Raw genomic sequence first — 13,770 nt, forward strand, 5'->3', positions numbered from 1 at the left:
AAAAAAATGGAAAAATCAACGGTTCCTCAACTGGAAAGTAAATGAACTATATACAGTGAGTCAATCTCAGAAACATAGCAAAGAAAAGAATATACTATCAATATACTCAACTATTTAAATGAATTTCAAATATATTCTAAGTGAAAACAAAAGCTAGAATTAAAAAGCATATACTGTGTGATACCATTTGTGTCATATTCTTGGAAAAGCAAAACCACAGGGACAGAACAGTACTTATCAAACTGGTTAAGATTTAGGGAGTTTACAAAGTGAATTGAGGGGCCAGCCAAATAGCTCAGGGGATTAAAGCACCTGCTTAGGCAGACTCAGCAGGCAGGGGTTCGATCCCCGAGTGTGCTGTGCCATGCAGTGGTAGCACGAGATTAGGCATGGTGGCACACGCCTGTAATCCCAGCTCTTGGGAGGCTGAACACAAATGCATCACTACCAGTCTGGTCCAATCTACATAGTGATACCCTGTAGACCCTTTACGAAAATAAAAAAAGAGATGAGGAAATTGCATTAGGGGTTGCAAATGGAACTATCCTATATACTAACTGTAGTAGCTAAAGATATTATCTACTTGCCTGCATATTAAAATGTCAACTATTTTTTAAAATGAGTAAATTTTACTACATATATATTCTACCTTAATAAAAGGAAATAAAAATAAATCTGTGATTTATATTACTATGAACTACTTACCTGGGCATAAAAGGGTGGTTTAACACCATACAATTAATGTAATTCATTACATTAATTATTATAAATGTTCATAAAATGAAAAAAGACATGACAAACTTCAACAACCACTTAAGATAAAAATCTCAAAGTAGGAATAGGAAAAAGCCTTCCCTTTACACAGAAAAACTTCCTTAAAAACCCTACAAAAAAATTTATATATCAAGTGAAATGGCAAATGATAAAAGTATTCTAGTCACAAAACAAAGATGCTACTATTATCACTTATGTGCAACACTGTAAGTCCAGGTTAGCATGTCAGACCAAAAAATAAGTAAATAAAGATTAGAAGGAAGCAAAAATTGTTATCATTAAATAATATGAACAATTACGAAAAAAAGTACAAAACAATTTAGAATCTTTTCAATAATATGCACTTTCAAAACAACTAGTTACTCCTTTTAAGCACTGCTGGCGTCTTTTTGAGATGGAGTCTCATTATGCAGCTCAGGTTGGCCTTGAACTCACTTCGTAGCCCAGGCTGGCCTTGAGCTGGCAGTGACCCTCCTCATCCTCCTGCTCCAGCCTCCCACAAGCATGGATTACAGGTGTGTGCCATACACTGGCACTCCTTTGGAGTCTTAACCACAATTTAAAATATCTAATCCATTACCTTGACTAGATTCAGTGGCCTCGGATTTCAGGGAAAGCTGTTTCGTACCATCTTTACCTTTCTTCAATCTGTTCTTATCCCCTGGTAAAGTCAATTTTTGCCTGAGTGGTTTTAATTCAAATGCCTGAAAAGTTTTAACCTGTGTTTTCTCTTCAGGAGCTACTTCTTTACTTGAGTCTTTTGTAATACTGACATTATCAGTGCTGGTTTGGTCCTCAGAGTTCGTTTTACTAGAGTCTTCCTGTGCATTTTCTTCTTTGCTACTCAAAGCTAATTTTTCATCCTTATTGATACATTCTAGCTCCAACTGTATTTGCTTATATTTCAAAAGTAAATCTTCAAAAGTTTCTTCCCCACAGTTTTCACTTTTTGATGAATAATTCTGTTTTCTTGATGGAGATCTTCCAAAACTTTTGGCTGAACAGCACATTAAGGAAATCAGTTTTGAAAAGCTGAGTCAAATTTAAAAAAATGCAGATGAATTTTCTTTTAAATTTTTCAAGAACATGAATTGATAATTTTAAATTACTATATTCCATTTAATGTGAATTTAATACCCACTTTCATTAAGTACCCACATTTTAATTCAACAAGCATTCATGAAATAGATCATTTATAAAATCATTGGTTTCAATAATTACCATTACTATCCATGGAAAATCTACCTAGCTAGGTTATAGATAGCATTGTCTTTCCTGTAAGTACCAGGAAATCTCAAAACAATCCAGATGTTAGGTTATAGATACCAGTGTTTTTTTCTCTAAGTACCAGGAAATCTCAAAACAATCTGGATGTTTAAGATTTTTTTCTGAAGGGTAAGGACAAAAATTGAGTGTAGATAATCTACACTTCAGGTAATCAGGAGGAAATGTTTCTTGTCTTTAGATTCTTCTCATCTCTCAAATTTTTTAAAAACTAAGACAATAAACTGACAATTAGCCCAATTTATGAATTAGAGACATTTTCTTAAAAGTGTAATACATAACAAGCTCAGAGCTCAACTACATTAATAGTCAACATATGCAGAAGTTATAAAAAATAAAATATTCAGAATGTATTTTCTAAATTAATTCACATTATATAAACATTATTACACCTTGTTTTTCTAGCCAGAACCTTACATGTTTTTTATTTTTTTTTCCTTACATGGTTCTAAAACAAATTATTTACAGATCATTTTCCATTGATTACAATGTTACATTATGTTCCATGAATGATTTTTTTTCCTGTTTAACAATCTACAGGACAAGCAGACAGCAAAAGATCTTTAACCTCTCTAGTAAACAGTACAAAATTGAGAATCACCACCCAATGTGAGAAGATAAGCTGTGCCATACAACAGAAAGTATTTTACAGTTCTATAGCAAAACTTCTAGAAAAAGCTTTCTGATACCCTCAGAGTGAAGTTTTTGAAAGAACACCAGTGAGTTCTAACCTACTCACTCTAGGACCAAATGAAAGTGGGTTTGTGCCTTAATTCAACAGCAACTGCTCAAACTGAGTGTCTACTAATATTCTCTAACCTTACTTTGTAAGGTTTGACTTCGCTTCAGCATTTGATGCTGTACACCACTGCTCCCCATCCATCACTGTCCCCTTGTTTCTCTACCTTTGTTAAATTCATGACCTCTTTTCTTGATTCTTGAAATAACTGTGCTCTCTAGTAAGCTCTCCTTTAAGACTCTTGCTTTTTGATTTAAAGCATTCAAAGTACTCCCACAGTTCTACATAACATGAGAAAAACTGGCCCAATTAGATACAGCATTTTGAATTGCCTATCTCCCCACAAGCCATGTCCTGTAATTCTGACAAAATAATCATTAGAATACAGTACAAATCTAATCAGTTAACTCTCGTTTAAATTTCAGTAGAATAGTCCTAAAACTCATTCCTTTCAATGGGTATCTTATGATCTGACCTTTTGACTTTTTCAACTTACCTTTTCCCTGCTAATCACAATTTGTCCCCCACTGAATAAAAACCAGGTGAGGCCCTGGGACTCTCTCTTAGTTCCGGAAAGCCATCTTCATGGCTGGACTTAGAGCCCCTTGACTCCCCGATGATTGAAAATAAAAATAAATAAATAAATAAAACAATTTGTGTATAGCTTTGTACCTGTTTCTCCATTCAACTCCACCTCACTTCACATAACCTCCTGGTTGAATCCAGAATTATTTTCTCTCCCCTCTTTTCTTAAGCACTTTTATACACAAATACTGAAATTATCTGCATTTACATCTGGCTTTGCCTCAAGCCATCTAAATGTACAACTGCAACAATTAAAGAGTGAATAGATTAAAGACCTTGGGAAAGTATTCAAAGCCAAAAGACTCCATAGATTAGCAAAAAGTGAAATAACTAAGGAATAGGAAAATTAGGAAAAGCAATTGACTTATGACTGACTAATGTCCTTCATGACTACACAAAACCTCTTAACTTTAATTATGTAGCTAGAATAAAACCAGTACATCCCAGATGTAACTTTAAGGTGCAATTTCCAATTTAAATCTTAAAAAAGAATTGTTTCTAAAAATAAAATTTTAAGGGCGGTCCAAATAGCTCAGTGGATTAAAGCACCTGTTTAGGCAGATACAGTGGCCAGAAGTTCGATTCCCGTGCCCGCTGTACAGGGGTGAGGGGCACTGAGACTGGACATGGTAGTGCGAATCTGTAATCCCAGCTCTGGGAAGGCTTTCAACAGGAGGATCACTGCGAGTCCAACCTACACAGTGAGACCCTGTGGGCCCTGTGGGCCCTGTTCTAAAATACAAAAATAAATAAATACCAAAATTTAGGTCCTGGGAAATAGCGGCAGCAAGTACAGGGTCCTGACTCTGATTCTTCACACACACACACACACACACACACACACACACACAAAATTATAAAACCTAATAAAAATTAACATGCTATACAACCTTTTCAACGGCAACTGAAAATGGAATGATGTTTTCTCTTGGTGACAGACAATGGCCTAATTATATTAGTTCTCATCTGATTTAGAAGTTTAAAACAGTCATCATCCAAGTGAGACTTAGGCTCAAAGACAAAGTGTCTAATATTTTGAAAAATTCAAAGTGAACAAGAATAAACAGCTATACTAGAATCTGATTTATTCTGTTTAAAGCTGAAGCTACTGAAATTACTGAAACTAAAAAAAATTAGGACCAAAAAGTCTGTGTTCAACATATTTCATTTCTCAAAAAAACCAAAAACTTCATTTCTACATTATTGAAAGCCATGTATCTGCTGTCACTTTTTATACAATATTTATAGACATTTTTATTTTCACAATGGAAATACAAATTAAGCATATAATACTGATATGAAAAGAATTAAGGTTTACACTACAAATTTTAATTGCTTGTATTATGCAAAAGTAGCTGAGAACTAAAAATTAAGTTTTTCTTTGCAAATTCTGACATCATTGCTAGGATGGATTATCGATACCTCATGATGAAAACCTTGGCAAAGGATCTAAATAAGCATCCTTTTCGTAGAGGGCAGCATTGTAAAAAAACAGCAAGAGTGTTTCTGACAAGTTATATTACTATTAATATTGTTGTTCTGGCTTTTCGGGGACAGTCTCACTATGTAAGCTCAGGCTGGTCTCAAACTCACAGTGATCCTCCTGCCTCAGACTATCATAGTGCTGATATTACAGATGTGCACCACCAGGCACAGCTTGCTTTTAACAAGTTATTACAAAAATCAAAGTCACTGAGATTGCATAATTTCTTACACTCTATTTACAATTCCATATGCCTGCTTAATAGAAATGTGTATAAACACAGAAATTAATAAAGGTATATGCCAAAGGCCCAAACTTTTACTGAATGCACAGAAGACAAAGGCAAGAAGACGAGGGCCACTCATCTCCCCATTTTCTTTCTTTTTTTAAACGTATTTAGTACATGATCTGCAGAGTCTCAGTACACAGATCGGACTCCCAAGTGCTGGAATTACAGGTGGGCGCTGCCATGCCCAGTCTCAGGATGCCCTGGGGCAGGGCCAACAAGCAGGGCAGGCAAAGCATGCTAGGGCTCAAACCTGGTCCCTGTGTTAGGCAGGAGCTTTAAACCTCTGAGCTATCTGGTCGGCCTCACCTACTTTCCTAGCACTGAATAAAATAAGAATAAAGCTATACGCTGTCATAGCCCTTTTTGTATACCTCAACTTGAACTTTTTCACTAAACTGCGTTTATTTCTGTCTGTCTCTCCAAAATAAAGTGCGTAAGTTTCATTTCTATATTCTCTTTTAAAAACTCACATATATGCTTGAATAGCCCTTCTGGTTTTGGATTCAGATCAACAAATCCATGGATTAAAAAAAAATATTCTGGACACAAATTTTCTAATCTTCTTGAAAGAATATTCATTGTGTTTAAAAGTTAAGTACTTAATAATTTGTGAAACAATTCTCACATGCTCTTAATACAACGTCTAGTTGCATAAGTAAGTTTTTTCAGAGCACCAAGATCAGAAGCTGCTATTACCTAATTAAACATTGCTAGCCCCATTAATCATGCTATCTGGGACAGCCCATTCTGGACCTAAGCATTCTATAAAAATAATTTTGAGTATCTTTCAAATAAATATAATTATATGTAAATTTTATACTAAAAATTACATGAGAATTACAGCTCCTAATGAAATTCCTTCGTAAATTTCTATGCAGTTATTACAGAGTAATTAAGACGTAATTCTATAAAACAGGAAACCTTCAGATGACTAATTTCTTGGTATAAATCTTCAGTAAACTCAGTAATGTTGAAGATAACTGAGAACAAGATTTAAGAGAGCAACAAATTATCACGTATTTTGCTGTTTTCTTTCTAAACTTGTCCATAATCTGAAACAGGTCTCCCTATCTAATACTTTAAAAGTGCTGTTAAACTGTCTGGCCCCCATGCAAACACCACTACAAGTTACAAAATATACGAAAGGCAACATGTAAGTCGTTAATGAGCATATAGCTTTCCAAGCCTATGAAAACCTTTAAAAACATCTAAATCGATATTGTTAGTAAAGACACAGTATCTCTTTCCCCGAACTCTAAGGCAGCAAGGAGGTTGCGGGAGAAAGGTAAACGCAATCACAGAACGGTGAGAATTGGGAGCTGAACAAAAGTTTACGATTTCCAATGCCAAGGCGCAATACAAGTCACAGTACAGTATTTTCAAAAATATTGGCCATTTTTTCCTGCCTAATAATCTAAGTCACATGCAAATAAAACTCAAAGTTCTCGTATCAGAAAAAAAAATCAATACACTCTTACATTAGTTTGGGCTTCCAATATACTATCCAAGTCTTACCATCTGTGACCCCCTAGTACCCCAATCCATAACAAGGTAATGTCAAAAACCGATGATGCAACCTCAGCAACATCGCGAGTGTGCCACATGGAAACTCCCGAACAACTCTCAAGTACACTGACAAGAACGAGCGAGCGGCCCGGCAAAGTTACACTCATCTTATGGACCTAGTTAATGACGCAAAGGGGAACTTCAGTGACACACCCAGGGCCGAGCGCCACGGCAAGGATACAGCTCTTCCGAGGCGGAGAGGGCTCTCGCCAGCTCTGGCTGCTGCTGAATCCGGGTCCCACTCCTCCCCCCAGAGGTCTGCACCCCGGCTTGCCTCCTCGCTCACCCACTCCTCGACCCCGACTCCAGCGGCTCCCACCCCTGTACGGTCTGCCTCGAAAGCGGAAACGGTCCAAGGCAATGTGGCTCCGCTCCCAGAAAGACGGCCGGGGGCTGCTTTCGGACAGGGAGCTCGAAGGCATCCGCACCGAGGGCGGATGAGACCGGAAAGGCTCTTTGGGTCGGTAGCTGCTGTGTCCCCTGAGGTGGCCCCGCTCCGACGCGTGCCGCGAGCGCGAGAAATTCCTCAGCGGCTGCTGGGAGGACGAGGACGAGGACGAGGAGCCGCCGCCGCCGCCGGATCCGCCGCCCCGGGCCGGGTGCAGAGGCCTCCGGCGCGGGTACGGCAACAGCCCGCCGCCGCCGCCGCCGCTGCTGCTGCTGCTGCTCCGGCTCCGGATCTGGCTGTTATTATCGTCGTCACTGATCTCCCCATCCTCGAGCTCCCCTTCTTCCTTCGGCGACAGGCCACTGGAGGCCGGGGCCGAAGTGTCCGCGGTCGCCATCCGGGGAGCAGCGCCTTCCAACACCGCCTTAGCCCTCCGTCCGGGGATCCGCCCGACAACTGCCTTCCTCCTCCGCTCCCTCCTTTCCTAACGGACCTAGCAGGTGTGGCCCTGCTGTATCCGGACACCTAGGGGTGCTGCGCCCCAACTTCCCCGCACCCCAGCTCTTTCACGCCGGACCGTCGCAAGCCAGTTCCCTCTCCTAGCGCCCCCTTGCTCCTCAGCGATCAGGAATCTTCCGCCTCGCGAGAAAGGGGCTCCGCTAGCGGCCGAGCCCGCGCCGTCACTTCCGGCAGCACGCCGGAAGCGAGGTTTGCAGTTCTCGCGAGAATGCGGACCGCACGCGCTGAGATTTGTCGGACCCGTCTAACACCTGGCGCGTCCTTCCGGTCTACGCCACGCCCATCCTCGGGTCTAGCTCGGGACCTGTGAGTGCGGGCCGTGGCGGGCTGGCTTGGTTTTAGCGACATCTTTGGAGAAGTTCGCAGTAAACTGAGGGGAAAACTCCTCTTTTAATTGCTCTAAAGACCGTTGCCAAAGGGACGCAGTAGCCCTATTTCTGTCGGGGGGCGGGGAATGGGCAGTGTCCGCCATCTTGGTGAAGGCACCGGGAGGCGCCTGAGCTCCGGGGTGGTCGGCTTCGCTGGCTCGAAAGCGGCACGTTAATAATAAAGGGAAGGTTGGCCCTCTCGCGCCCCACCTCCATGTGCGCCCCTTCTCCCCGCCCCGTTGTCACCGCCAAGCTCGGTGGTCCCACCGCCGGCCTCGATGGTTCTGAGCTTCTGCCTGAGGGAAGCTTAGCAGCTAGCGCCCCCCAACAGGTTTCGCTCGGCGCCGAATGAGGGGGCAAGGGACATGCCGACCAATTGTGCTGCGGCGGGCTGCGCCGCCACCTACAACAAGCACATAAACATCAGCTTCCACAGGTAATCCGGGAAGGGGAGTGGGTGCTGGAGCGGCCTCCCGGGCTTCGCTGGTCGGAGGAACAGGAAGATTCCACAAATTTGACTTTCCCAGCCAGCGTCAGGGAAGGACTGATTTTGTCCTTTATGTGTGTCTGTCCGTTTTCGTTTGGGGGAAAGAACTCATTTTTTTAAGAAGTTCAAATGCTGTACGATGACGGCTCTAGAGAAAAAGTGATGGGAGGATACTTATTATTTTCCGCTCTTCCCCTAAGTATTAGACTGTTTTGTTATGAATGACGCTATAGAGACACAAAGATCTTTTCCCCTTCAAGTCTACAACCACCCTAAATCACATGCCTATTAATATTTGGAAATACCACTAGGTGAATTGACATGAGAAGCGATTAGGTTTCTGATAATAACTGCTGAGTAACGGAGTCATTGTCACCGATAGCCATGAAATTCAGCGATGTTAAAGTGCAGAAGATAAATTTTCTTTTCTCGAACAGAGCACTCGAACGTAGTTTTTGTTTTTCCTTCATTTGCTGGAAAAGCCATCAAAATTCTTTAGTTCTATCAAATCAAAGCTCTTGAAAGCACTTTGAACACTGCTTGGAATATGATAGGTTCTTTGATAAATGTTCACCTTCTCTTCAGGTGCCTGCTATCTGCCTGAAGAAAAGAAATACTAAAAAGTTAAAGTGCTGAGCTCGGCGTGGTGACACAGGCCTATAATCCCAGCACTCGGGAGGCCGACAGAGGAGGATCATTGGGAGTTCAAGACCAGCTTGAACTAGGAAAGCTTGTCTCAGTCAAAAAAAAAAAAAAAAAAAAAAAAAAAATTAACAGTTCTGATATTTTTTTTTTCTCTAGGTAGGTCAGGCTGGCCTCGAACTTTCAGTAATCCCCCTGCCGTGGCCTCCCAAGTGCTGAAATTACTGGTGTGCACCACCATACCCAACCAGTTCTGACTTTAGAATATAGGAAATTATGTCTGTGCCCTTTCCTTACTTCACTATTACTAAATGCACCCCCTCAGTAAAAGCTGACCCTTAAAAAGAATTCTGTGATTTTTTTTTAACTACTTCATGCACATACAGTGTTTTATTCATTCATCTGTCATATATATGGAGTTCCTAATTGTCCAACAGTGTGCTAAGGAGCCATAAAGTTAATAATTACAGTTAAGTGCCCCAGAAAAGACCCTCAGAGAGACCTCAATTAGCCTTGGAAAGAAAGAACGGGGAAAAAAAAACCCTCAAAGGATGTGACATTTCATATGAGAGGAGAGGAAGACATAGACTTTGTCCACTATGCTAGTTAAGTATTTTCTCTTTTATTCTAAGAGTACTTGAGAAACCCTGGAAGGTTTAAAAAGAATAATGGCATGATTAGATTTACATATTTAAAAGTACTCTGGCTGTGATCAGAGGAATTAGAGCATTACTTAAAGTGGTAGTCAAGCATCATCAGAGTGAATTTGATGAGAAAAGAGTTTATTATAGAATGTTAATCTACTTGCTCTGTCTTTCACAGGGAAATCCTACTACAATGTCAGCTGAGCAAAATACTACCCCTTAGTTGCTAGCATAATGTGTACTTGATTGGGGGATGAGAATTAATAAAAAATAGGAAGCTGTACTATGTGCATATCATTGTCCGCTATGAACATAACAGTTTCACTAACTTCTGTCCCTCTCTGACACATTCATAAATACTTTATCCTCATTTTTAAGTTGTTACCTAAATTTACTGCCTCTGTTTTTCTTCCTAATCCCCTGAAGTCTTTCTCAAATAATCTTTTGACACTGCTCTTGTTCACATGACCTGTGTTTTTCCACATTCATTTTTCATGATATGTGTTCATTTCCTCCTTGAAATAACATTCTTCCCTTAGCCATGTGTGTTGATGTATGCTGGTAATCCAAGCTATTCAGGAGGCTAAGGAATGAGGATTGCAAGTTCAAGGCCAACCTGCGCAAAATAGTGAAGATTTTGTCTCAAAGGGGTGGTGGGGATTAGCATATGCTCTGAGTTCAATCCCTGAGGAGAAGGGAAAAAAAAAATACTCTCTATATCATAATTTGTTGTTTTTTTTTTTTTTTTAAATGTATTTGGTTGTCGCAGGGTCTAACTATCCTGCTTGGACTCATAGTGATCCTCCTGCATGTGGTGCCAGGTATCGAGCTGTGATCCCTAAGCTTGCTGAAGCAGGCACTTTAGCCCTCTGAGCTTTCTGGTCAACCCCTAGCTTTGAAATTTCTTTATAATAATTTTGTGGGGTTTTGTTTCAGTCTCTTCTGCTAGCTCAATCCAGTGTCTGGATATTGTGAGTTACATTTTCTTTATGTAAATGGTAGATACTATAAAATTTCTTTAACCATTTAGATTTAGTCAGAGGTATGATAGTTGGAATTTGAGTGGCCATTTTTTTTTATTTGTTTAAGGTTTCCCTTGGATCCTAAAAGAAGAAAAGAATGGGTTCGCCTGGTTAGGCGCAAAAATTTTGTGCCAGGAAAACACACTTTTCTTTGTTCAAAGCACTTTGAAGCCTCCTGTTTTGACCTAACAGGACAAACTCGACGACTTAAAATGGATGCTGTTCCAACCATTTTTGATTTTTGTACCCATATAAAGTCTATGGTAGGTAATTTATTTTTTAAAAAGATTTTTTTAGCAGCTTTTTGTTCATACAAAGGAGCAGAGTACATTGCTATTTATATATAGTGGTATGTTCCATTATCACATATCTTCCTCTAGTTTTTTGGGGTTTTTTTAGGTTTTTGTTGTTAGTATATGTTTGCCATACATAAGTAATAATTATATTCATTCTGAGGAATTGGTACTTACACAGAACATCCTCATCGTTTTTGCTTCCGTTTCTCTTTCCCATCCTACTGTCTCCTCTGTTTATCCCAAGACCTTCCCCTTTGGTAATAAATGAGCAATCTATAATTAGAATTCAGGTGTCCTGACTCAAATATTCTTTCCCCAATTTAAGTTGTTACATTGGATAGATAGAGCATCACTGATGTGAATTTTTGAATTAAAGATGCCCAACTGGTAAAGTCTAAGTATTCCAAAGTCTGGAAACCTTGAAAATCTGAATCACTCAGGTCCCAAGCATAAGGAAGAATCAGCCAGTACTAGAAGTTTTGCACAATTATCAATTATCAATAAATATACTATTTGCAAAGCTGAGAAATTTTAATAATCAAACCTCTAGCATCACTCTTATTTTAGAATGACATAAATAACGTGCTAAGTGCTGTAAGAGCAACACATTAAGTTATAGGATGTAAGGGTACAAGTTAGAGTGAAGTGGAGCTGAAAAGACTTAAAAAAGCTCAATCGTTCATTTAATCTAGGTTCCAGAACTTGAGAGTTTGGAAAAGGTATCTGACCTTGTAGAGAAGAATTGTAACTGAAGGTAAAAACAAAAGCCAGTGGGCTAAAAAGTGAGAAATTATCAAACGTTAAAAAGTGATTTTTTTTTTATTTTAAAGGAGAAAAAGTACAGAGTGAACAAATTAAAATTGATCTTATATCTAGTTAGGGAAGATCTGATCAGAGAGGGAAAGTTAAGATAGAGAAATAGAAAAGAAAAAGAATAAAACAAACACAAGGTTTAGCTTTTAAAAGGACGTATGTCACTGGACATGATGGTGCATGCCTGTAATCCTATCACTAGGGAGGCTGAGTCAGGAGGATTACTGAGTCTTGAGGTTAGCCTAGGCTAATGGTGAGACTGTGTCTCAAAGAAACAAACAATGAAAAAAGGACACTTAATTTTCCCTCAGGGAAAAAAAATTTAAAAACCACTGCTTTTTCTGAATTATTTGTGATGCTTAAATTTGTAAATAGGCATAAGAACAAAATTTTTTTCACTTGTGTATCTTCAACATGTTGGCACCTCAAACAGTGCTTGGACCATAGTATGTATTTAGCTGTTTATTGAATTTCAATTGTACCTTACTCATGACATCTTGATTATTTGTCCAATAAATACTTACTAAACTTTGCATCATGCCAGAATCTAGGGTGGAAGATAGGAAGAACAAAAGAGTTCTGGGAAATTCCCTGTGCCAAGGGACCAGCTGTAGGTTTCATGAGAGCAGGAACCGTATTTGTCCATCTTGTTCACTATTATTTCCCCAGAAATCTATTCATAGTACATGTTCAACAAGGTTAATAAATGAAATGAAAAATTATGGGAAAAATAAATGAAATGAAAAAGTGTTATGAAGATATGACGCAATCTGGAAAGATTATATGTAGTGGCTTAATATTCTTGGAGTATAACAAGAGTTCTTTGGGATTCTGATTTGGGCAAAAAGTTCCTGGCCAGATTTTAAATCCTTGAAGATGGAACTGTAAGCAACAGGTTAATCTGTTGAAAAGCTTGATACTTCAAAATACATTTCTGTGGATCCTTCCGTTTTTATTTCAGTAGTCTCCAAGTCTGAAATATTCATCAAATTGAGAGAGTAATACATAAGATTAAAATCAATATGATAGGCAGTGTGTACATACATTTTGAAGTTGCAGGAAATTAATAAATTGCAAAGAATTTTTAAGGTCTCCGTAGAATCATACTCAAACTTGGAAGTTGCTTTGGAAATCCGTTGTTTATTTTCAAATCAATGTTTAAATAACTGGAGAGAACAATCAAAAGGAATTAGGTAGGGGCCGGGGAGATGGCTCAGTAGAATAAGTGCTTGCCTGGCAAGCACAAGGGCCTGAGTTCAATCCCCAGTTCCGCAAAAAAAAAAAAGGAATTAGGTGACTAGAATTCATTCAACCAATGAGAAATTTAATCTAGAAGGTAGTCTACTGTTGTTTCCCATCAGTCTTTAAAGTCACTTCTTAAGAGGAGAATTCGGTACTCTGCTATCAAGAGCTGGATAGGATTTACTTATTTGTGATATTTATAACTTATGTTCAATTCTAATTTTATTTGGCTCAGGAACTAAAATCAAGGAATCTTTTAAAGAGAAACAAGAATTGCTCACCAGCTGGACCATCTAATCTAAAATCAAACATTAGCAGTCAACAAGTACTGCTTGAACACAGTTACGCCTTTAGAAATCCTATGGAAGCAAAAAAGAGAATAATTAAACTGGAAAAAGAATTAGCAAGCTTAAGAAGAAAAATGAAAATTTGCCTACAAAAAGAACGTAGAGCAACGCGAAGATGGATCAAAGCTACATACGTGATGAAAAATTTAGAAGCAAATAATGTATTATCTAAGGGCACATCAGAACATATTTTACCAAATGCCTTAAGCAGTCTTCCTTTGGAAAATTTCAAGATTCTTGAGCAACATCAGCAAGATAAAACATTACCAATTCTCTAAAAAA

At 39.1% G+C, this 13,770-nt stretch overlaps 3 protein-coding genes across 4 annotated transcripts in view; 2 read left to right on the top strand and 1 right to left on the bottom strand.

Moving 5' to 3' along the window:
• The window catches only part of Zfc3h1 (zinc finger C3H1-type containing), a 65,396-nt gene extending 57,669 nt beyond the window's left edge, over window positions 1-7,727 (bottom strand). The window contains exons 1-2 of the mRNA XM_004632216.3: window positions 6,902-7,727; window positions 1,355-1,771 (exon numbers count right to left, since the gene is read on the bottom strand). Of these exons, the coding sequence (XP_004632273.1) occupies window positions 1,355-1,771; window positions 6,902-7,505 (1,021 nt within the window). The 5' untranslated portion in view covers window positions 7,506-7,727. The remainder of the gene's footprint in view (window positions 1-1,354; window positions 1,772-6,901) is intronic.
• A 168-nt stretch (window positions 7,728-7,895) lies between these two features.
• Window positions 7,896-13,766, top strand: Thap2 (THAP domain containing 2). Its single transcript, XM_004632170.2, has 3 exons — window positions 7,896-8,431; window positions 10,858-11,053; window positions 13,377-13,766. The coding sequence occupies exons 1-3, from the start codon at window positions 8,361-8,363 to the stop codon at window positions 13,764-13,766; spliced, it is 657 nt and encodes a 218-aa protein (XP_004632227.1). The 5' UTR covers window positions 7,896-8,360.
• The window catches only part of Tmem19 (transmembrane protein 19), a 35,095-nt gene continuing 29,673 nt past the window's right edge, over window positions 8,349-13,770 (top strand). For both annotated transcript variants that reach the window (XM_023716326.1, XM_023716327.1), the window contains exon 1: window positions 8,349-8,431. The gene's annotated coding sequence lies outside the window, so the exon portion shown is untranslated. The remainder of the gene's footprint in view (window positions 8,432-13,770) is intronic.

This window comes from Octodon degus, unplaced genomic scaffold, assembly GCF_000260255.1.
Source record: "Octodon degus isolate 3935 unplaced genomic scaffold, OctDeg1.0 scaffold00047, whole genome shotgun sequence".
In the NCBI taxonomy this organism is placed as follows: domain Eukaryota; kingdom Metazoa; phylum Chordata; class Mammalia; order Rodentia; family Octodontidae; genus Octodon; species Octodon degus.

Bases quoted from the DNA above. Each gene is read 5' to 3' on its own strand.
- Thap2 (XM_004632170.2), top strand. From the start codon at position 8,361: ATGCCGACCAATTGTGCTGCGGCGGGCTGCGCCGCCACCTACAACAAG. The intron at 8,432-10,857 runs GTAATCCGGGAA...TATTTGTTTAAG, and splicing joins ATAAACATCAGCTTCCACAG to GTTTCCCTTGGATCCTAAAA. The intron at 11,054-13,376 runs GTAGGTAATTTA...TATTTGGCTCAG, and splicing joins GTACCCATATAAAGTCTATG to GAACTAAAATCAAGGAATCT.